The sequence below is a fragment of the Ammodytes marinus genome (assembly GCF_949987685.1).
Source record: "Ammodytes marinus genome assembly, chromosome: 3".
In the NCBI taxonomy this organism is placed as follows: Eukaryota; Metazoa; Chordata; class Actinopteri; order Uranoscopiformes; family Ammodytidae; genus Ammodytes; species Ammodytes marinus.
In genome coordinates, this window is record NC_137232.1 from 33,246,330 (window position 1) to 33,271,496 (window position 25,167).

Consider the following 25,167-nt stretch of genomic DNA (forward strand, 5'->3'; position numbering starts at 1 on the left):
GTATTGTTTCTAAAAATTAAGGCATGGGCGTGTGCGTTTAGGTGGGGAGGAGGGGGAGGGTATTATCAGGGGCTATTTAACAGTTGCTGGCTCTGTGGCTCATCTCAGTCAGTCATGGGTCGCCCGGGGATTCAGATGTGGACATGCACACTGTGTGTCTTCTTGAGCTGGACGTGTGTGTCTGAAGCAGCTGCAGGACCGTAAGTCTACCTGTCCTGTCTAATATAATAATCATACCTAGGTTTTGCACAGGAATCTTGGATCATTATTTTTTTAGCTGAAGAATCTTAAGAGATGTGTTGTGTATGTTTCCGTGTCTGTAGGCAGTACATGGTAGCCATTCCTGCCATTCTTGAAGTTGGAACTGATGCCCAATTCTGTGCGAGTCTCCTGCAGCCAAACGAGACTCTGGTCATGACGGTCACTTTGAGCTCCCCAGAGATGAATACAGCCCTTCTCAAGAAGACATCCAACACAGAGTTTCATACCTGTGTTAAGTTCCAGGTCAGCTTTTGATTCATTTAAATGTTCTAAGAATGTGTTCATGAAAGTACAACTTTCCTTAGGTTGTATAACTTTTTTTCATTAAGTATTTTTTATTTATGTATATATATATTTTTTAAAGACTTTTTGGGGTGTTTTCACCATTATTGGATAGTTTAAGCACATAATTGAAATAGGGGGAGAGACAGATGGGGATGACATGCAGAATGCAGCTTGGACCTTAATTGAGTTTCATAGCAGAAACAGTAAAGACATATACAGTAAGTGAAAAGCAAAACACCCAATCTAATTTAAGTCACAATTAGGTAAAATATACAATGGTATTTGTGGTTTTAACAGATCAGGTCAAAATATTAGTATCTTGTTGAATTGTGAGTTTTTTTCAGTAAGGGTTTAATGGTGCTCTAAACTGTATCTATGAAATGTAATCCATGTTACAGGTTCCTTTAGGGCAGAATCTCGAGGTGCAGAATCTCGAGGTGGAGGTACAAGGCGCCACATTTTACTCAAAGGAAGTCAGAAAAGTCATGCTCAAAGTCTATCAACCAATGACATTCGTCCAAACAGATAAACCAATGTACCTCCCAGGACAAACAGGTAACCCTGAGCTCATTATCTACGATGTGTATAATATGGTACAACATATAGACATGTTCTCTCTTGACAAAAAACTACCGATGTGTTTGCAGTGTGGGGTAGAAAACTCATTGCAAGTAGGAACATATTGTCATAACATCTTATAGATGGACATTTTTAGGATTTAAAAATGAAAAAAATTGTGGAATCCAATAAATGTACTGTTAAGAGGTAAATTGTCATTCAGCACTAATCATTGCCTTTGTGAAACTTCACAATAGCACATGTGAAACTCCTGCTATTTTATCAGGCAAAATCACAAAAGCCCCCATGTACGGGGTATCATATTACTAATATGATACACCGTACATGGCCAACGGTAAAGGACCTATACCTCAACCTAATGTATCTTGTGAGTGTGATAGTTAAAGTGCCAATATTTCCGAGTTGACTGAAGATGTCACTCAGTAGTCTGTCGGGATGTTTAACACTGCAGTAGATGAGCTGTAAGAGTGTAATGTAATAATCTCTATGCATTTCTCTCAGTGCATTTCAGAGTCATCACATTGGACGCCAAGCTGAGACCTGCCAGTCAGATGGTGAGTGTGTTTGAACTGTCTGTCCTTTTTTAGATCTCATTTGGATATGTCCTTCGCTGATCTGAGAGACCTGTATTGAGTTCGATCCAGCCAAAGCTGTCACCGATGAGTGTTCATTGAATCAGTCACTTGATGGCTTTTTGATAATGGTGCATGTTTTAATTTGTGCCCTGGCAAGCAGGAATCAGCTTGTGGAGCTAGCATGAGGTATTGAAATATACTGTACATCTCTAATCAATGAGCTCAGGCTCCAGGCCAATAGTACAACAAGGCCCCTTTAGGTAAACTTTCCTGAGCTGATGCTGTGTTAAATCTATGTAGCTCCTAACTGTAGATGCTCATTTTGCAGTATATTGTTGCATAAACAAAATTTTTAAACAAATATAACTTTTCATTTAAGGTACAATGTGTAAATTTGATTATCATTTTCCTGAACAGACTTAGTAGAAATTGAATGTAATATTCGTAAGTATGTTTTAATTAGTGTATTATCGCTTTTGTGACTTTAGAATTAACCTTTTATATCCACATAGGGGTGGGGCGCTGAGGCCGCCATGTTTTACCGTAACGTTTCTAGAGTAGCCCTAAACAGACAAAACAATTGCTTAATGTATTCTTATATACAGTGGGTGTCCTGGGGAAATGTACCTGTTGACGAAGAAGATGTACTTTAGATCAAATAATGAAATGCATCTTCACCTCATCACTTGTTATTGTGGAAAGACATGATGCAGTGGTGGATGATGCCATCTTTAGCAACTAGCCTAGCTTATTGTCCTTAAAGGCACTTAAGCTTCTGTAATTTAAAAAAAAATGGAGGGGTTACCAAGGGAGCTTTGCAATCTGGATATTACACACTAAACATAGAAACAAAACTATTAATCATAATGACAGATCATCTGTGTTACACAAACCTGAACACTGATTGTAAAACAGAAGTAAAAAACTAAATATCTAAACAACACTTGACACTGTGTGACGAGAACAAGATAAACAAACTTGTCCTTTCTCTCTTTTTTTCAGTACAATATCATAGAGATTGAGGTAAGTAAATATCCATTATTAAGAGGGGCGCGGCACCGCTGCGACCCTGCAGTTACACTATCTCCTGTCTTGGAGAGGTGTGTACTGAAAAGGCCAATTTCATTGTGCTGTAACGGTGCATATGACAATAAAGCTATCTATCTATCTATCTATCTATCATACACTGTTTTTTTTCTTGCCTTAATTCAAAGTGTTTAACACATCAAGAGCCTAAGCTCTCAGTGTGGTCAACGTATTAGTGTACGGCCAAACCACTGTGCCATTTTCCATGTATGGTAATGCTGCTACACCCTCTGGCCTGTCCCTGTCCCACCCTCCCCTGTCTGCTCAAATCGACTGAGCTCGTACTGTAGTCCTCTCAGTGTATCGGTGAAGATAGGAGGTGGTACCTGTTGCTATCCGTTTGCATTGAGGGAACCTAGCCAATCACTGAAGACCAGGTCTGCTCTGATTGGCTAGGTTCCAGGCAGAGGGCAGACAGGGACAGAGGGCAGACGGGGGATCTTAAAGAGAGTTGTGTTTAGGCGCTAAACAGAATGTTATCGCAGAGAGGCTAGACTGCAATCCCAGTTCGAACCAGAAAAATAGCATAATAGGTGCTCTTTAACATAAAACAAATCTTGGCACAGATTCTTCACTGCACAAACCGCATTGTAAGACAGTGATATGTATTCCATTTACTAGCTAGTAGTTAGTAAGTGGATCTGTAGTTCAGTTTATTGTTAAATTACATGAACTTAAAATAAAAAGGATATGCAGCAGATATCGGACGAGCCCCCAAATATGTTTTTCGTCCCGATGTGGACCAATGAGTAACAATTAATGTCTTGTAGATTGAAGGAAGGATGGGAGACAATTGTTTAAATAATTAATGCAATTTATTAACGATAGTCAGAATTGAAAGCTAAATGAACTGCTAAAACACCAACTCAACCACCACCCCTTCCCTTAAGGACGACAGGAGAAACCCATGACAACGGCACCACACAAACGAAACCCATACGTAACAATATCTATAGTTGATTTTAGCTTGTTTTTAACAGACATACATACACTCATACCACTGATCTGGTTGAAAGTAGTTTCAAATCATTTGAAGTCAAAGTGTAGGCTTCAAGCTTTATTGAATGTAAACATGATGGTTTTTAGTAGAAATGTAAACCAAATGTATGTGTCCTGCTATTGTCATGAATGTATAAATATCTCACCCTTTTTTCCTATTAAACAGGATAGTAACAGCAACAGGATTGGACAGTGGCTGTACCAAACGTCAAATGGTAAAATACTGCAGCTTTCATACTCCTTGAATTCTGAGGCCCGAGAAGGAACCTACCAAGTCATTGTGACGATTGGTGAAGACAAACGTTATCATCCATTCAAGGTGGAAAAATACGGTAAGCTACGGTTCATTTACATTTCATTGCATTCATGAGGCAAGAATGCTAACAAACATTTCTTTCCCCAGTTCTGCCTAAATTTGAGGTGAAAATAGATGCATCTGATGAAATAAGCATTGACCAGGATGAAATCAGAGTTGAAATATGTGCAAAGTAAGCAAAAGCCCATTCAATAGTTTCACTCTAATAAATTATTATCTCAAATTGGTACAGTTTGGTGAACATCAACTCAATATTTTTTCTCCTATGTGCATCCAATTAGGTATACATATGGACAGCCTGTGCCAGGCAGTGTTCAAATTGAGGCGTGCCGACCAATTGACCCCTTCTTCTTGAGAGACAACCTGGATGGTCCTCCCAGGATACATAGGTCTAATCCGGATCGTCCAGAGATACCAAATCCTAATCCTAATCCGGATGGTCCAGTCATGATACAGGAGATAACTGGGCTATGCCACAAAGAGACAAAGCAGGTACAGTTGCCTTAGCGACAATCTCATCTCTCAGTTTAAACAATGTGCACATAGAGGTACACTTTAAATATGCATAGAGTATGTATACTGTACATTTTTAACACTATGTTAGAAAATCTGAGTCATCTGAGTTGTAAAAAGTAATTTGACTGATCCATTTTAAATCAGGCTAACTAGCTATTTTTCGGAGACATCTTTAGTTATTACTTAACCCCTTGCATGCAATTTAACAATTTTATTCCTCTTTCTGCATGAAAACAATTAATTTCATTGGTTTTAAACATACATTTTTCAAGGAGTTTTACAACTGAAGTTATATGTGTATACAATGTATTAAATGGCGAAAAGAGGTTTAAAGTGCTATGAGCAGTTTAAATACTGGAAAGCTCATTTGTTTAAGAGTAATTTGTTTATGTAATTCTATGCACTTTGGTAAGAAAGTTTGATATGCTTTCCATTCACTTTTTCATTTTATTTCATCTTACGCGATTGTACTCTTTAGACGGACAAGAAAGGCTGTGCCACTTTTCACATCAAGTCGTCCACTTTCAAAACGCTTGACAAAAAGATTCTACAAGATTCCCTGGAGATCAAGGCTGATGTACTAGAAGAGGGGACAGGCAAGTCTAAATATATATCTTTAAGAGAGTTATTTATTTAAAAAGTTACAATGACATGAATGTAAACAATATGTCTTACACATTATTGTACAATGGATGCTTCTTCTACAGGTATTTCACATACACAAGCAAAGAGAATAGGGATTTCTTATGTGATTGGAAGGCTCTCCTTTTTTGACACACCAAAAGTGTATGAGGAAGGAGCAAATGTGGAGGGAAAAGTAAGTGCACGTGGTCGTCACTTTTCAGTGGGTTTCTCTATACAGTGAAACTGAAGGACTTTGCATTCTCAGTGACTTCTCTTTGTGCTTCCAACAGGTTAAAGCAGTTCATTACAATGATACGACCATTGCTGACATGCCGTTGTTCCTGTTTGAGGGTGAAATATGGTCCTCACGTTGGCTACAGAATCTCACAACTGACAGCAATGGCGTTGCCTCTTTTTCAATTAGCACAGCTGACCTGAAAGGGGACATCAACCTGCAAGTAAGTAGCACATGCGCTATTATCTGCCAAAAAGCTGAAATCTTAAATGGTTTCTCAACATGCTTCCAATGACCAACATGCTACAATAGACACTAGTGGCCATATTGCCTTTAATGCAAAGCCTAAATTCACTCTTGCCAAGGTTGCTTCTATCTCATCCACTGTGAGCTCATATACAGTGTTTTCCTTCTGCAATCTAGGTTAGCAGCTTGCCAACCTTGACATTCCGTCCTTATAGGACTGAGTTCCATGAGGCTGGAAATCACATGTTATCTTTGGTCCAAGTTTCTGCCAGCTCCCTGGTAGTGAAGAGTAGAGAGGAAGTCCTTCCCTGTGACAAACAAGAGGACATCATCATCCAATACACTGTCGTTGGAGAGGCTCAGGGCTCTGTGGATGTCATGTATCTGGTCAGTGTCATTAGTTCTCAGTAATTAAAAAAAAATAGAATTATAGGCATTTATATAAACTAAAGAGAGAGATGTATATATGCATATATATGCTTAGTATCATGAGGGTTAAGGTTATGTGCCCATTGTTTCCATTGTATTTCATACAATACATTTTTTTCAATTTCCACTGAAAAGGAGCATAAAATCAAGGGAATAGAAATAACATGAATCCCTCAGAATATCAGTGACTCCAATATTAGGCCTAGTTTCTTTCTCAGTTTTAAAACCCATCTTCTTCCACTTTTACAAGATTTTGGTGAAACCAGAGGTGGAGTAAATGTTTTGTAATCCAAATCACTTTTTATCAAAATCTGAAAATATCTGTGTGCCGCGATTAGTTCAAATGTCAACAAGCAGTCTCTGAAAACTGTTTACTTCAGCTGTAACAGTTCCAGCTGGTAGCTGGTAACCAGCTTTGGGAGACCAATTATTCACCAATTTGTTTGTTTTAGTTGAGGCTCAAAATACCTCAAAGACAGCCGGAGTAAGGTGAACTTGCTTGGTGAGAAAGGCCTGAGATCTTTTCTTTTTGGCCAAGCAACCACTCATCGATGTCTTACACATTGAACATGTAGGGCAAACCTTTCGTAAAAAGAAACCAGAAGAGCAGACGGTGTTATCTGCTGTCAAGGAAAATAAGTTGTGATGTTACAGTTCTCATTCTTTGTCATTTTATCTCAAATTCCCCAGGTCTTATCCAGAGGAGCCATCGTCAAGCAAGGATCTAAACGGGTTGAAGTGCAAGATAAATCAGGTGGGAAAAGGGTGACGTCTTAAAATGACCCTTGAAGTTAGCAGGGCCAATTGCTTTTGGAACTACAGTACATTTTGATTGATTCTGGTGGAATGTGAATGATGACTGTTGTACATAACAAGTGTGGTGTTGTCTCAGTGAATGAGGGTGAGGTGTCCTTTAAGTTGAGCGTGACTCCAGACATGGCACCAGACGTCCAGGTTGTGGCTTACGCAGTTCTCCCCAGTGACAACGTGGTCGCACACTCTGCTGACTTCTCCACCGAGAAATGCTTCAGCCACAAGGTCAGTATGACAAGAAGAATGTGACTCCCAGAGTATGAGCAAAAACAACCCTTTATTATTTTCTCAACCTCCATCTTTCTGAAAACCTATGTTCAAAATCCTTGTTCAGATTTCTCTCCCCTCATGATGTCATAAGGGCAGAGCCACACACCCTCATTATCAACTTAATTTAAGCACTACCTCCAGTGATAATCATATCTATAACTGGCAGTTAGATGCAAACCAGCAGTTAGACTCAGGGTCAATCAGTGCAGACTGAACTTTCTGGAAGGCCGGGCTTAAAGAGAATCTAAAATGTTTCAGAAAGAGGAGATTCAGTGAACTGTAAGAAATATACCTGAAAATAGACAAAATGTGTGACCTTTAAATAAAAAGATCTTAAAGGTTCAGTAAGCGGAATGGTCAGTTTAGCTAACTTCCTGTCAGTGACTGCAGTTAGCAGTCCCCTCCCTCGTCACCACATTAATGCACTGCGGTCTTCAAGCAGTGAGTTATCTAGCATCATCTCGGATAAGTAAGTGTGATAAACCATCAAAACAGACATTTGGAAGGATTTTTACCTGCTCCGCCATTGTAGGCGCATAAACGATCACCGATCTGTTGCTCTGCGCGTGCACCGGCAGGGAGACAGATGCTGGTTTATAGTGTTCTCTCTACTGATTGGATATCAGTTTTGGGATCCCCAAAAAGTTTATTTGCCGATTTCATGCAGAGCGAGTGACTGACAGATCGGCTTTATGAAACGCGCACACTATGGATGTGATCACTGTATGAATAAAGAGCGATTAAACACTTATATTAACATAAATAAATTGCTTACTTCACCTTTAAGGGTATAATACATATTTGTGTTGAGTTGAAAAGATAATTGGTTGTCATCTTATACCACTGCTCTTCAATCCAGATAGAACAGTGTGTGTGTTTTCTGTATGTGCAGGTGTCTCTGGAGTTTTCTCCATCCTCAGCTGTCCCAGGAGAGCAAACCACCCTGCAGGTGAAGGCCCAGCCAGACTCCCTGTGTGGTGTGAGCGCTGTCGACCAGAGTGTCCTCATCAAGGAGCCAGGGAAGACTCTGGACGCAGAAAAGGTAAATGCTAGAGTGAACCACAAATAGATGCATAAATCATTGTCATGCCCCTTAAATAATATTTTGCTCTGTTAACATCAACCAGAGGCTACAGGTTAATCTTCTAAACTATTTCCTTATCTTAATCTTGTTAGCTCCCTCTACAAGTTGTACATTGTTACCAACTTAGTTATACTGTTATAACAGACACAAACTTACTTTACTTTATGGCAGAGTGTTCTCTAATTGTCAGCTCTTCACAAACCAACAAAAAAAATATATTTTTTGATCATACATTTCTTTTTTTAGATATTTAACTTGTTGCCTGTCAGAAAGTCATCCTATATTCCACACGAGGTTCAAGACTCTGAAGAATGCTTGCATGTGAGACCAAGAAGAGACATTTTGCCATTCCCCGGTGATGGCAACAAAGACGACGCTCATACAGTGTTCCAGGTATCTTTCACAATAATTAATATACAATATAAAGTCTTATTTTCCTCAAGGAACTTTTCAGTGATGCCCTTATGTTGTTGGATTATCTAGAATGTAGGACTGAAGATGGCAACAAACCTGGCTATTCGAGTTCCGTCGTGCCTCAAGTACAAAGGAAGAGAATATCACCAGGGAGGCTTTGGTGACTATATGTTTTCTTTTCTCAAGTCAAGTTACAGGCCCATGTCGCTGCTCAATACTGATTCTCAAATTATTTTGGGAATACTATCATGTAGGTAAAAAACTATAAGTATTGATATTTTTGATACTGATCAGTGTGTATTTATCCCAATTCCCAAGAACAATTGATTTAATAGATTATGAGCAAAGCAAAATTAAAACTTTCTATAGATAACATTGGACGCAGAGATGGCATTTGACCTAAGCTGGTCGTTTGAAAAGATGGATACATTTGGGTTTGATTATGAATTCAGTTTATGGCTAAAAGCGATTGTAAGTCAAGTCAAATAGCAGTCGGACAAAATTTAGATATAAAAGGAATAACTCTCTGTGAAAACATTGATGTAAAAATTGAATACCTGGGAATTAATATAAGCAACTACAAAATCATGATGAGTATGAAAATGATAATCTCTTATGTATCTGTTCTGTGTCACTGCCACCCTCAACGTTGATGGAATATAATTATTTATTTACTTATGATTTCTTTACAGGTTTGGTAAGGACCTTTGAATTTGATCCACAGCCATTGTCTGCTCCAGGACCACCTGTTGCTGCTCCACCGATAGAGACAGTTCGCGCTTTCTTCCCTGAGACTTGGATATGGGACCTGGTGGAAGTAGGGTGAGCTTTTGCCAGCATTGGTTTTCATGGTCATGAAATAGGGGAAAATGTGTTAGAGTGTAATTCAGTGTCTTGTGGATTTTTTTTTAAACTTTTATTTTAACCTGATGGCTAAACTTAGAACAACTTATTATTTATTTTTATTTTAGATTTGCATTTGTTTCATGACAATTATGTAATGCAAAAAAAGATTTTTGGGGGTTAATGTGATGTTTGTGTGTATTTGCTGACTCAGAGGTTCTGGAACCAAGGATTTGTCCCTCACAGTCCCAGACACCATCACCACCTGGGAGACGGAGGCTTTCTGTCTGTCTCCGCTGGGTTTTGGCTTGGCTCCTCGTAAAGAGATCACAGTCTTCCAGCCATTCTTCCTCGAGCTCAGCCTGCCCTACTCCATCATCCGGGGGGAGCACTTTGAACTGAAGGCAACCGTCTTCAACTACCTGTCCAGCTGTATCATGGTGATGGAAGCTTTTTACATGCTCAAAATGCTTATGCTAACAAGCTTGGGAACATTTAATTTTTGACCTGATACAAATGATACAAAGTGAAAAGTTAACCAAGGTTATTACAATCCATGGCTATAGTATTGACACCCTATATCCATCCTGTACTTTACTATTTATTTATTCACCAGACAGGGTGGTCTTCTAAGTCTCATTGAAGAATTGCTTTATAATTAACCTGGGCCACATCTTTGAGAATGGACAACAAGACTGAAAGGATGAACACAACTGATATGCTCAAAGATTGTCCGTATGCAGACGTTCTCCTTTTATATATTTCTGACCGGGATGAATTCAAACTTATAGATGTTCAACAAAACTAAACCTGTTGGGTTATGAGCTGTCCTGAAATACTGAAGACAATGTTATTGGTAATGACTTGACCAACAAGAAACATGTAATTGAACAAAACCAGATATTTTACACCTGTTTAACTTTAACCATCTCCCTTGCGGGCCATGGTTCTTGTAATACCTTCAAAAGCTAAATCCTGCTATATTGGGCTGAGTTTGCATTTGCCAATTAAACGGTAACATCTTTTGTTGTCTCTCTATAACAGGTCACTGTGACTCCAGCCCCTTCTGACGATTACACTCTGACCCCCATCTCTGGTAACGAGTACACATCCTGTTTGTGTGGCAGTGAGCGCAAGACTCTCAGCTGGACCATGGCCCCCTCAGCCTTAGGTGAGGCTCAAACTGTTATCTAAACTGATATATAATGTTAAAGGGTGACAAGGTCGAGGACAGCTTTTTTTGAATCTCAAATAACAGTTTGATCGGGTGGGAATTCACAGGATCAGTAGATCTTTTTAATTAAGTTTTAACACTATGCTTGTTGACCTTTTTTAGGGGTTGTAAATGTTTCTGTGACTGCTGAGGCTGTTGCGTCCCCCACTTCATGTGACAATGAGATTGTGAGCGTGCCAGAGAGAGGTCGTATTGATGTGGTCACACGCTCTCTCATAGTAAAGGTTGGTATCTTAAAAACGCTCTGACAAACTCAAAGTTTATCGGTTGCATTAAACACAAGATGGAAACTCTAGAACTCACATTATTTCTTTACCTCCCAGGCTGAAGGAACTGAGATGACAAAGACCTACAACTGGCTGCTCTGTCCAACGGGTTAGTATGGTTTATGATTATGACAATTGTTATTATAGAACTGATCATGCCCCAGGAAGCTTTTCTTGTTCATTTCCTATCTTGTTTTCAGGCTGACCTGTTTTAATTCATGATCCACGAATCATCCATTCAATCTAAATGACATCCATTGTTTTATTACTGATCTTTCCTTGAGTTTTCTCTCTGTAACATGTTTGTTCTCCGTCTGTACACAGGGAATCCTATGATGGATGCTATCGACATAGAGCTGCCTGAAAACATGATTGTCGGATCTGCCCGGGCTTTACTATCAGTCCTCGGTAAAATGATGAATTCATTTTTGACTTGGCTTTATTATCAAGGGAATTACCATAAAAATGGCTTCCAATATGAAGGGTGTATTTATTGAACACTGCTGGGGTACTTTCGAAAAATGTATTTCAGATGTGCACATTGCAATGAAATATATAACATTAGAATTTAAATTAAAGATAACTACACGTTTCAAGGCAGTGTAAACATACATTAGCCTGGAAATCCAGACCCATATCTAGAACGATATAGGGTCTGGCCACGATCAATAGACCTTCCCAACTCAAGGGGCAGCACCTACGCATGCATTTCAAATACCTCCGCTCACAATTGGATAGCACTACAACCAATCAGAGCAATGAACAAGGTGACGTATTAAGCCCCGTCCGTTCTGGATTTCCAGGCTAAACACACATTTGATTATCTGTGAATTTCAGGTTCCTTACTGGAACAATTGTAAATGTTTGCAGTGTAGTGAATCAGTGTTGTTGTGCAGGTGACATTCTGGGCCGAGCCCTGAAGAACCTGGATGGGCTGTTGAAGATGCCGTATGGCTGTGGTGAGCAGAACATGGCGCTCCTTGCCCCCAACATCTACATCCTCGAGTACCTGCAGAACACACAGCAGCTAACCCCAGCCATCAAGGAAAAGGCTACCAACTTCCTTATAAGTGGTGAGTACCAGTTCACTTTGTATTACATTTATTACATTTTGCCCTGGGTCAGTCTGCCAACAACAATCTCGTCTTCTAAAGCAATTAGAAAAAATCAACCTTCCAGCATTCTTCAGACTATTCTGAAGGTTGTTACAGAAAGAGTTGTTCATATGTTGTTAATAGTCTGATCTATGATACATTTTGTTCTTAAAACATGCAGAAAATGTACTTTTTCAGCCCTGTCTCTAGTATTTTGATTTATAAAATGAAAAAAGGCTTATTCAAAATGTGTTATGTACAAACTTTGGACACTTACATGTTATAAAATGAAATCAAATGTTTAACTCTGACTTTATCCAACATTGACATTTTTGGTTTTTAAGGAGAAGTAAATGTACACATTATTTGTTAGATATAGCTAAAATTGAATATTTATTCAAAACTTAATGAAAAAAATGTTTTACACAAAATAATCGTTTTAAGTAACCAAGTGGCAAAGTTTCATTATATCTATAAGTTAAACATCTTTACCCTATTCACCTACAGTGTCTTGCCTTAAAAAAGGCATTACAAAATGTTGTTTTTCTCTACTTCTGGGTAATGGGGGTAACAGAGCCTTCATCCACAGATTAACCTTATCATTGACCTTTTATAAAGTCCGATAATGTGTATTAATGCACTAATGATCCTGTTTCTATTGTTATACAGGCTACCAGAGACAGCTGAACTACAAACATGACAGCCATGGTTACAGTACGTTTGGAAGCGGAACGGAGAACACTTGGTGAGAACATTACTGATCAAAGAACAATTATACGAACCCTACATGACGTGCAACACTAACCATGTCAAACCATGACAAAGTTTATCTAAAGAGAAAAAGCCTTTATACTTCATCTACAGAGGGAAGGTGATGTGACTTGGAAAAAAAAATATATATATACTGTATATATATATATTATTCACAGTTGTAACACTATATATATATATATATATATATTATTCACAGTTGTAACACTAAATTGCTGTGATAAGAAGGGCACTTTTATAAGTTACCGGTATATCTTCTTAATGCGTCAATTAGCTTAGCTTATTAGCATATTAAATCAGACGTTACAAGCGAATCCTGTTTTCTTATTTTGTAAGATAATGTCTAACTTTGTTTTGCCGATATCCTCAGGCTTACGGCATTTGTGCTGAGAGCCTTTGCCAGGGCACAGTCTTTCATCTTCATTGACCCATCGATTATTGAAAACAGTAAGGTTTGGCTGGAAAGCAAACAAAAACCAAATGGCTGTTTCCAACAATCAGGAAAACTCTTTAACAACAGACTGAAGGTGAGCATCCAATGTCAGATAGATCAGATCATCCTTTTCACCAAGTGACATCAGTTACAGCATTGGTTAAATTCAACATCAGCAGCCAACCCATTCATGGTGACATGTACAAGGGATTGCACAATGGCAGCCTGGGTGTTTGTTGAGTCACAGTAATGGTAATGTCTGTTTGGTGCTTCCTCTGTACAGGGCGGTGTGTCTGATGAAGTGACTCTCAGTGCCTACATCACTGCTGCCTTCTTGGAGATGAATCCGTCAATAGCCGTGAGCAGGCTCCTTTTACATTTCTCATGATGGTTCAAAACTAAACTGTTCGTTGGAAAGAAAGTCATCTACTAAATATATACAAATATATTACTTTTACATTGTCTTCCCAGTCTGCGCAACTTAACATCTAATGCTGGGCTTACACTAGAGGACTTTTTAAAGACTTTGAAAAGACTGAAGACTGAAACCCTCTTACATCTAAAGACAATCAACTCACACCTGAAGACAACTAGTCATTAGTTTTCAGTCACAGAGTGAGATTTTGAAAAGACAGGGGTCTCATATTGCAAGACTACAACTAGATTCCTTTTGAGATTAATATCATTTCCGCAAACGCGATTGTGATTATTTAATTAAAAACAAGTTAATTCAATATTCCGAGCGGGGGACTTCCTTTAGTTATTTGACCAGCTTTATTTGCTGATCTCGTCCCCCAATAACTTTAACTCCTAACCCTGTATTTGACGGTAGAGTGTTCAGGTTGCGCGGCTGTCAGCCTGGTTCTCCACCGAGGCTTCTATGAAAAAGTATCCGAAATAGGTCTAATGCCGCTCCTCCTGTGTCGTGCTTGGTGCATGCGAGAGTGTGACAGTGTTTACGTCATTTCGCTTGAGCCAACCCCCTAAGACTAGCGATAATATCAAACATGTTTGATAATCAAGACGGGAAGAAGACTGGCTGAAATCGGGTCGGAAGACCACCATACACCAAACGACTGAGATAACGTGCGCGCGCCACAACTCCAGCACGACTCCAGTGATTTCAGTCCGACATTGGAACATTGTCTGCGACTGTCAAATCGCGTGAAAAGTCGTGTAGTGTAAGCCCAGCATTAGTTGCATGTATTCATTGTTTCTTTTTTAATGTCTCCCTGGTTGTATAAAATATAAAGAAGAATTTGAAAATAAAATACTGTAGTGTAATGTGCAATGTATATATCAGTAGCATAGCACCACAGGTCCTGTTAACATGTGTGTGTGTAAAATGCTAATGCAAACAGTTTGTTCTCTGTTTGAATCTAGTAGTTGTAGTGAATGAATTTGAATACAACCAAATATAGAAAAAGGTTGTTGGTCAGTTGAATCCTGTGACTATCGATCATAATATGTGCTTTGAATCTCTTCATCATTCAGGTTATAGGTATGTAGTGTAAATACATTCCTAGTCTGTTTCCGATATATCATAATATAGAATCTCTTCTAGGATCCCGTGGTGGAGAGGAGCCTGTCTTGCCTGAGGGAGTCCACCAGTGTTCTCAGAAACACCTACACTGCAGCTCTGCTGGCGTACGTCTTCACCCTGGCAGGAGACATGGAGACCCGTGCTCACCTTCTGACGCAGCTAGACACAGTCGCAATAAACCAAGGTGAGTCATCCTCCTGAAGGAACTCATTCTGGATTCATTGATGGGAGGGTAGCTAGCTTATGAATACATGGATGAAGGCTTTATTTTGAACATTTAAAAACAATACAATAAAAAAATTAAAAATAACAATACTAACTTAACATGGAGGAATAGGAAAAAGCATAAGCTTAATGAATCCTACCCCTTCACTACTCAGTAATTAATTATCATCAGATTGGCTTCATATTTTGTATCTTAACACATGCTTTACAAATTGCTACTTATATGTACAGTATATGTATATACCCACACATAAAAAAACACCTGGTCAAAGCCCTTCTTCCTCCCTGTTACTGGTGGAAACTAGATTTGTACCTTTCCTTGTCCCTGTGTCTGCTTTTAGGAGGTTTCCTCCACTGGTCTCAGACAGCAACAGAAACGTCAGCCTCCCTGTCTGTGGAGATAAGTTCCTATGTGCTGCTGGCCAAACTCAGTGCCTCTCCTACTGCTGAAGACCTGGGCTACGCCAGCGGCATTGTCAGATGGCTGTCCAGACAGCAGAACTACTATGGAGGCTTCTCCTCCACACAGGTAGGGCCCAAACTATCCATACAGTGTTCTACATAAAAACGTTTTTTTTTATGTTCTATTAAAACAAGACAAGAAACAGACAGATCATGACATGAATGTTTTTGATGCAGTTGCTATCTTGTGTTTGTGTGTTGTAGGACACAGTGGTGGCTCTTCAGGCTCTGGCTCTCTACTCCACTCTGGTGTTCAGTCCAGGGGGTTCCAGCACTGTGTCGGTCCAGTCTCCCAGTGGTCGGCTGACATTTGATGTGAACCAGAACAACAAACTGCTCTACCAGGAGGAGGTGCTGGAGGAGCCCACAGGAAAGCACAGCCTGGAGGTGAAGGGCACTGTGTGTGCTTCAGTGCAGGTCAGTGGCCCACGCAGCTCCTCTTGTTTGCCCTTGATGAACATACACCATCACAAACACAACATCACGCTAATATAACTATGCCCCAATCTTGATGACAATGCTTTAGAAGTTGAGATTTTGTTCAGAGTATTGAAAAAAACTAATGTTGACATAATGGCCATTAAAGGTTAATCAAATAACCATCTTAATGTACATTTTGGACCTTTGATTTATACTAATATATAAAAGAAGACGGGTGCGAACCAGTACTACAAATACTAATATTCGTGAAATATGGAAAGGAGTATGGTTAAACTTCATGAAGTTCATTATTGCTACGTGTGGTCCAGATGTCTGAGTATTAAGAAAAACGATTGGGACGAATAATTAAGTGTGCTGGAATAAAGACCTCTTGTTGCATTTCTTTTTTTTTTTTTTTTTTTGTAATTCACATATTTATTAAATGTTCACAGGTGGTCACATAGATACAGGGACATCTGATACAAATTCATAATACAAATTCATAATACAAAGTCATATTTCATGTTTCATGGCTTCCATATTATTGTTTTCATGGTGACATAAAAAATAAATAAAAATAGTAACAATAATAATAATAATAATAATAATAATAATAATAATAATAATAGAGAAAGAAAAAAGTAAAATAATAAGAAACATCTAGATACTTCCCCCATGTGGAGATAAGAGCCAATATTTATTCTCCTTTCTTCTCCCCTCAATGTGCCATGGTCAGACCCCACAAGCAAAAACAGGCCAATGACAAAAAATAAATAAATAAAAATAAATAAATAAATACATTTGTTACCATGGTCCGGTGATGTTAGCTGCCTTTGCAGTTGTGGCTGTATTAATTTGGGTCACTATCCACCTTTATGTGGTCCCAAAACCCTTCCCAAGAGGATACCCCCTCCCCCCAATTGTCACTTAATCGGTTCAACATGCATTCATAAGATACAGTTTCAGTCATTGCATTGGCCCATTCTTCAACTTGTGGGGCTTTTGGTATCTTCCAGTGTCTTAAAATAACACGGCAAGCCGTTACTATACCTACAATAATTACAGAAAAGTCACACTTCGATACGTTAGGTATTTGAGATTTGTCCCCTAATAGACAGAGCTCTGGGCTTAAAGGAATTTCTGAACCAAACCAATTGCTTAAAATGAAAATAATCTTAGTCCAGAGAGGCCTGACCATAGCACACTCCCAGATACAATGGAGAAAAGTACCAATTTCAGTTTTACATTTCCAGCATAGGTTATCATTCAATAGTTTCATTCTATGGAGTTTAGAAGGCGTATAATAGTATCTATGTAAAATCTTGTATTGTGTGAGCTTTCCCCTCGCCTCTCTCACATATTTACCACAATCAGCCAAAATATTTGCCCAGTTATCACACTTAATTTCTCCACCAATATCTCTCTGCCAAATCGATCTCATAATATTTGAATCATTACACATAGAAGCATTAGCAGTCTTGTAAAATTGGGAGGCTTTACATTTTTCTGGTGGTAGTTTCATATACTTCATGACATTATTATCAACCACACTGTATGGCTTGGAACTAATACAGCTCCGTATCTGCAAGTATTTCCAAAAATGATCCTTTCCCACCAGGTTAAATCGCTCTAAAAGTTCATTGTATGATAACAGCACTCCGTCCTTAAATAAATCGCTAATAGTACATACACCTCTGGAGTGCCACTGTTTCCAGTACACAGATGTTTTTCCAATGCGGACATCAGGGTTATGCCATAATGATGAATATTTTTGTACAGTATGTTTAAGTTTAAAGATTTTATGGACTTTAATCCACACATCCTTTGAATGTAAAAGTACGGGGTTTGTGATATTAGACCTTTTTTGAGATATAACCTCTATAGGATTGAAGGGTGAGCATATCTCCCTTTCAATATCCATCCAAGCTGCATTATTTTCTGTAACATGCCAATATCTTGCAATTTTAGCCATTTCAAAAGATAAATAATACAATCTCATGTCAGGAAGACCCAGCCCTCCATTTTCTTTATGCGAACATAATTTTCTCAGTTTAATTCGTGGCCTTTTCCCTTCCCATAGGAAGTGTTTTACTATATCATCTAATTGTCTAAATATAGTAGATGGTATTATAATTGGGAGCATCATAGTAACATAATTAAACTGCGGGGCTACCACCATTTTTATTATACTGACTTTTCCCCATAATGTGAGTCTGATCTTCTCCCACTTTTGAAAGTTAGTTTTGATCTTTTGGAGTAAAGGGTTAAAGTTCAACGTTACTATTTCCCCTATGTCCTGGGACAGTTTAATGCCAAGGTATTTCATCCCATTATGTACCCATCTGAAGTTGTACTTCTCTACCATAAATGGAAAGCAGGACTTGGATAGGGGCATCGCTTCCGATTTAGTCCAGTTTATAGAATAACCTGAACATTTTGAAAAGGATTGGATTGTGTCCATCAAATATGATAAGGATGTTAGGGGGTCAGACACCACTGCTAAGATATCATCGGCATAAAGTAATAGTTTGTGTTCTTTATCTCCTCCCTTAACACCTTTTATTCCAGTGTGTGCCCTAATGGACACTGCTAATACCTCTAGGAAAATGATAAACAATAATGGGCTTAATGAGCATCCTTGACGTGTACCTCGGGTCAGATTAAAAAAGGGGGATACCGTTCCGTTGGTCATCACTGCTGCCTTCGGTTCTTTATACAACATTTTTACCCATTTAATAAAATTAGAGTCGAAGCCAAAATGGGATAGGGTGTGGAACAAAAATTGCCATTCCACCCTATCAAAGGCTTTCTCCGCATCAAGGGAGATGGCAGTAACTGGGGTGTTTTGAGATTGACTCGACCACATTAAATGTAACAAAAGCCTTATATTGTCAGTTGAGGTTCTATTTTTCATGAAACCAACTTGATTGGGATGAATAATACTAGGTAATACACATTGCAAGCGTGTGGCTAGGATTTTGGTCAGGATTTTACAGTCAAGATTAAGCAGACTAATGGGTCTAAAGTTAGATGGGTCTGCTACATCTTTTCCTGCTTTAGGGATCAGTGTAATAACAGCTTCATTAAAAGTAGGAGCTACCAAACCCTTGTTGAACATTTCGGAGTATACCCTTTGTAATACTGGTGCAAGAATATCTATGTAAACTTTATAATATTCTATTGGTAGTCCGTCAAAACCAGGCGACTTCCCATTTTTCATTGATGAAATTGCCTTCCTTATTTCAGCTTCTGTTATGGGGGACTCCAGGTCAGCTGCATCCTGTGGTTGCAGCTTAGGTACCTTTATATTTAAGAGAAACTGTTCTGTGTCCTCTTCTGAGGTGTTAGAGAGTATGGATGAGGTATATAATTTTTCATAATACTGCTGAAATACCCTATTTATATCTTTGGTTGAGAAAAATTGTTTTCCCCCCTGTTTAATGACTGGTATAGTATTAGCACATGTTTTCTCCTTTAACTGTCTGGCAAGGAGTTTCCCGGTTTTTTCTCCCCCTTCATAGAAGCTTGTTTTTAACCTATAAAGGGCATATTCTGCTTTTTTGTTATAAATCTCATGTAAGTTAAATTTAAGCTTAGAGAGTTCCTGATACTTCTCATTGCAGAAGTGTCTTGCCAGGTCTATTTCTTTATCTTTTATTTCCTTTTCTAAATCTTTCATCCTACTAAGATTTTCTCTTTTCTTTTTAGTAGCCTGTGCTATAAATTTCCCCCTTATGTATGCTTTTGAAGCTTCCCACACAGTTGTTATTTCCTCAATGCTGCCAATATTAGTTTCAAAAAAAAAGTTCAAGTCCTCCTCTACCATATTTCTAAAGAGTGCGTCTGATAGTAATGTGGTATTTAATCTCCACCTCCCTCTCCTCTCAGTACTTAAGTTTGCTGTAATGAGTAATTCGACTGGTGCGTGATCTGTGATGGATATTGCTTTTATAGCACAGCTAGCTACACTATCTGCCAGAGAGGAACTTATTAGAAAAAAATCAATCCTTGAATATGTTTTATGACGGTGGGAGAAAAAAGTATAGTCTCTCATTGTCGGGTTAGTCAGCCTCCATATGTCAGTTAGACCTGCATCTCTACTCAGCATGTGCAAAGCCTCTCTCTCCTTTGTCAGGGGAGGGGCTCTATAAAAACTCTTATCCAAGACCGGGTCAATAACTTCATTGAAGTCCCCAGCTAATATAGTTTGACCTTCCATATCTCCTAGGATCTTATTAACCTCATGGAAAAACAAGGGGTCTCCTTTGGTAGGTGCATAAATGTTACATAATACTATGGGGATTCCCTCCATTATTGCTTCAATGCATACAATCCTTCCCTCTGTATCTTTAGTTTGCTTTAAGAGGACAAAATTTAAGTTCTTATGAATTAGAATCAGAACTCCATTACGTTTGCTTGAAAATGAACTATGGAAAAGATGACCTACCCAGCCCACTTTAAATTTCTCAGCTTCAGAACCCTGCATGTGGGTTTCCTGTATAAAAACAATATCTGGAGTCACGTGGGTGCAGCAAACAAGATGGCCGCAACGTAGAGGGGCTCTCAACCTGCACAGGTTTTTTCGGATATTCTAATGTAAAAAACGCACATTGTTAAGTAAATTAGAGCTCACTTGGTGTATTAAACTCGCCTTATTTAAACACTGCGGCAAAGATATGCCAAGGAAAGGACACAGAAGCCGCAAGACGACTCGGAACAACCCCGGCTACGAGGAAGACTCAGGGGAAGAGCACGCCAACATGTCTTTTTCTGATGAGCTACCTTCCCCGTCAGCGACAGCGGACAATGTTAGTCTCGAAAAGTTATTTAAAGAAATTTCGAGAATGAGCGACACTCTAAAGGGGGTCGCAATTGATGTCTCAACCATTAAACAAACAACGGCGGAGTTAAACGCTACAGTGATGGCCATGCATGAGCGGTTGGGGGAAGCCGAGACACGTATTGTGCACCTGGAGGAGACCTCGGAGCAACTGTTAACAGAGAAGGAGAGCAGGGACGGGCGTGTGGAGGCCTTGCTGAGCCGAGTACAAGTCCTTGAGAACCAAAGCAGGCGCAACAATGTGAGGTTGGTTGGTTTAAAAGAGACGTTTGGCACTAACGGGACGCTGCTTGATTGCATAAAGAAGATCTGCTCCGAGGGACTCGGCGTGGAGATCAATGAGGAGTTCGAGATTGAAAGAGCCCATAGACTGGCACCGATGCCGAACCCGGACCAACCCCCAAGACCGGTCCTAGTTCGCTTTCTGAGACAATCGGCGAGGGACAAGGTAATAAGTGCAGCAAAAGAGAAGCGAGGATTCGTTTGGGAAAATTGCCGTTTATCTGTGTTCCCGGATTTGGCGAGAGAGCTGGCGCAGAAGAGGAAAGCCTATACACAGGTGAAACGCAAATTACATGAGCTCAATGTCAGATACACGTTGGCTTTCCCTGCAACGCTGTATTTCAAATGGAGAGGAAACAACTTGAGTTTCAACAATGCGGCAGCAGCTGAGAAATTCGTTAAGGAACACGAGCAGAAGGGAGCTGTGGACTGAACTGAATGGAGTGAGGTGAGCCTTGGTTTACACTCTATCTACTCATGACTATGCGTTTGTTCGAACTTAATTGACTCATGTGCAGGTTACCGAGGGCCTGCCCGCACGGAACGGCAACTATGGGAGCTGTGATAATTCCACGGACCTATTTGGAGTTTTATTTTAGTTACTTTTTCTTTTTCTTTTTCTTTTTCTTTTCTCCGTTTCTTTTTGATTTATTTTTCGCGAGTTGCACTCGGCACTCGGACACTGGCTTCATTTTGACAGCTGGACTCTTTTTGTTTTGTTTTCCTGGCTGTATCAAGACAGTTGGACACTTTTTGTTTGATTTATTTTTGTATGAGAAGTTCATACTACTGTTTTGTCATATATGTTCAAAAAACATAGGAAGGTACATGGTTACAAGGGATCATCTGAAGGAACATCAATTTGTAAAGCTATTTTTTATGGACACATGGGAACTGGTTTTTATTATCATTATTTATTTCTGATATGTTCAGGCAGTTAAATGTCTAGTAAGCTAATTAAATTCATTTCATGGAACATAAATGGTTGTGGGAGTCCCCTTAAAAGAAAGAAGATATTGACATATTTGAAAAATAATCTTGTTGCATTTCTTAATTTTGTATGAAGATAAAGTCCAGACAGTAGTTTAAATAAGGGTTAGAGAAAAAGAACGTAACGTCATCAGCATAAAAAATTTGCCATACAGTGTGTTCTAAAGTGCGATCACTTAAACACTTCTTTGTTTGCTTTTGATAAATATTAACTCTCCCTTGTGAACTTGTGTCCCAGATTTCTGTTGTCTACAACGTCCCCACTCCTACTGAGGTCACCACTCTCAGTGTGGTTGTCACACCGGAAGCTAACTGCACCGACACATCTCCCCGACCCAAACTCACTCTGAAGCTAAAGTCCCTGTAAGTATTCATTGGCAGCCAGACCCAAGACACAGCAAAGAGTACGGAAGACTGTAATCTTTGACCAATAATCCTCTGCACCTGCCTGATTTGAAATAAGTACCTAATGGTGGATGGACATGTAGGAAATGTTTACCGCTTGCTAGTTTATTCTAGGTTCAAGCATAAGCGATCTTTGCATGTAAGTGTATACTTCTTCCTACTCCTTTTCAGGCATATCAATTCAATATGTTATTTGTTTATTTTTTTGTTTATTTTTATTTCTTTTGTGAAATCATTTGAACATATTTTTTTTTGCTGTATTTTCATGCTTTTAATTTTTTTTTTTGATATGTCTGAAATAAAATTAAAAAAAAAATTAAATCATGTGGGGGCCGTCCAAATCACCAGATTTAAAGTGTCTCTGTTTTACAGATATACCGGAGAGGGGAGCACAAACATGGTGATCCTGGATATCAAAATGCTCTCTGGATTTGTCCCAGACCCAGAGTCTTTGGAGAATGTGAGTTATGACGGTAACTTTAATATGGTGTGTGGTTTCGGCGTTGATGTCATGATAACTCAGCTGAATCTTGTCTCCTCACAGCTCAAACGTGCCTGGATGGTGAATCACGTTGAAGAAAAGGAAGATCGTGTCCTGGTCTACATAGAGGAGGTGAGAAGACTTCAGAGTAGAGAACAATAGATCATGCTCTTCCCATGTTACTGATTGTGTTGTGTGTGTTTTTCCTCCAACAGCTAATAACAGACCTAGCCATCATCCACTCGTTAGACCTCATACAAGCATTCCCAGTGGAGAACCTGAAGCCTGCTGTGGTCAAGATCTACGACTACTACCAGCCAAGTAAATAAGAATCTCAGTCTTCTCTTAACCTGATATACGGAGACCAAACTCTGCTCCTCAGTAATGCTGTACAACAATCTGATAGGTGTTGAACAGAATAGGACTGTTGAACACATGAAGACATGAAGACACTTTATTTTTTTCCATTCAATTCTCTACTTCTTTGTTTCCCTCTCAGGTGACCAGGATGAGACGGAATACATCTACCCTTGTGCTGCAGGTAACACACAGTATTACTGCCACCTTTATGCAAGTAATGCTATTATGCAAAACAACCAATAATTCAAGAGACGAAGAATTAATACATCATTTTAAATGTGCCAATCTCGAAACTTTAAAGGGGTTGTCCAGTATTTATGAAGTGGGCTGGTATGAGGTACTTATGCATATTTAGTCTGTTAGCTTATGGAGATGGCAGTCAGTGCAGTCACTATAAGGAGTTTCAGGGAGATGTCACAGTAGCAGAAGCCAGCATTGTGCTGTTGCCTAGAGGGCCAGCTACATTTTTTCACCATGCTTACCTAAACAAGTAAATATCCATTCAATTGTAAGATACAGTAAAGATAGTTTCACTGCTTAAATGTGCAGCTGTTATTTTTGCACTTTTCCAAGCGTAATACAGCCATTGTATTTACTATGCCAAATCAGCTGTTAGACTCCCACAGCTTATATTCATAAAACACAAGAGGCCTGTTCCTTCTCCCCTTTTATCGGGACAAATAAAATACTGAACTGAGACAGGACAAGGCAAACAGGAAATACAGGGAAACATGAAAAGGTCAGAAATACCAGAAAACAAGGAGCTTATCAGGTCCTGACATCGCTGGTATTTAAGGTGTTTGAACCAAAATAATGTAGACTGTTAGTCTGTGCCACAACTTATTACTTATTTTCTGTTCTTTCTTTTGCAGCTTGAAAAATGAAGTGTGTAGGTCGTCGCTGATTCTGGATCATCTCTGAGTAGACGTGTTTTTACAAGAGATATAGTTGATGTATCTTATGTGTTTAACTCTGTCTATGTTGATGTGTGTTGGTTATCCTGCCACAGTCCATTACAGCTGTCTAACTACTGCATGTGTGATATTCATGCAGAATGGACAAATAAAGAACGATCTTACTGAACCGCTGTCTCGTGTTGAATTCTGTCTCTTCTTCTTTCATTTTATTACATCCACAGACTGGACATTGTGCAGGTCTGTTTGATGTGGAAATTGAAAATAGTTTTTTTAGAAGACTACTTTTTTTAAATATTCTATAACAGGGGAGACAATGAGATTATGAAATCCCGGAGGTGGGATTAAACAGGACAAGGCAAACAGGAAATACCAGAAAACAAGGAGCTTATCAGGTCCTGACATCTCTGGTATTTAAGGTGTTAAAAAAACAAGCGTAGAGAATCATTTTACAGGTCCATAATTTGCATAAAGGTAAAATAAAAAGGATTTGCAAACAATCCTATATAATAAATAAATATTCCAAAAAAAATATTTTTGTTTTCTATTTTTTCACATTTTACATTGTCAGCACATGTTCTACTGTGTTGCAACCCTTGAGCAGTGTTTGATTACTTTATCATTCCACAGAGGTTTACCTATTTGTAATGTAACTTTATTTGAACGGGGACAATATACAACAAAAAAACATTAACCTTGTTTAAAACAAGGAGAGATGCATTGTACCAGGTCTTAGCAAACTGCTATTTTCCACTTGTAGTCCCTGGGCAGGTAAGAACAATATACTAAATACTAATACTAAACAAGACACAATATCTAGACATGGGATTAAACATTAAAATGATAACAAGATACAATTAAAACTGCAAGCA

General features: G+C 39.0%; 1 protein-coding gene across 1 annotated transcript; it reads left to right on the forward strand.

Moving 5' to 3' along the window:
* Positions 1 to 114: 114 nt before the first annotated feature.
* Positions 115 to 24,301, forward strand: LOC307248471 (alpha-2-macroglobulin-like; the record flags this gene model as incomplete). Its single annotated transcript, XM_080024867.1, has 36 exons — positions 115 to 200; positions 324 to 504; positions 945 to 1,101; positions 1,627 to 1,679; positions 2,703 to 2,723; positions 3,952 to 4,117; positions 4,189 to 4,273; positions 4,383 to 4,593; positions 5,096 to 5,213; positions 5,325 to 5,434; positions 5,532 to 5,699; positions 5,900 to 6,109; positions 6,842 to 6,905; positions 7,044 to 7,189; positions 8,127 to 8,276; positions 8,565 to 8,711; positions 8,802 to 8,892; positions 9,473 to 9,554; positions 9,790 to 10,015; positions 10,620 to 10,746; positions 10,912 to 11,033; positions 11,133 to 11,184; positions 11,400 to 11,483; positions 11,972 to 12,148; positions 12,839 to 12,914; positions 13,311 to 13,467; positions 13,657 to 13,731; positions 14,938 to 15,100; positions 15,483 to 15,670; positions 15,808 to 16,020; positions 22,374 to 22,498; positions 22,913 to 23,000; positions 23,085 to 23,153; positions 23,237 to 23,342; positions 23,521 to 23,562; positions 24,254 to 24,301. 36 exons carry the CDS (start codon positions 115 to 117, stop codon positions 24,256 to 24,258), a joined length of 4,341 nt encoding a protein of 1,446 aa, XP_079880993.1. The 3' UTR covers positions 24,259 to 24,301.
* Between the last annotated feature and the right edge of the window lie 866 nt (positions 24,302 to 25,167).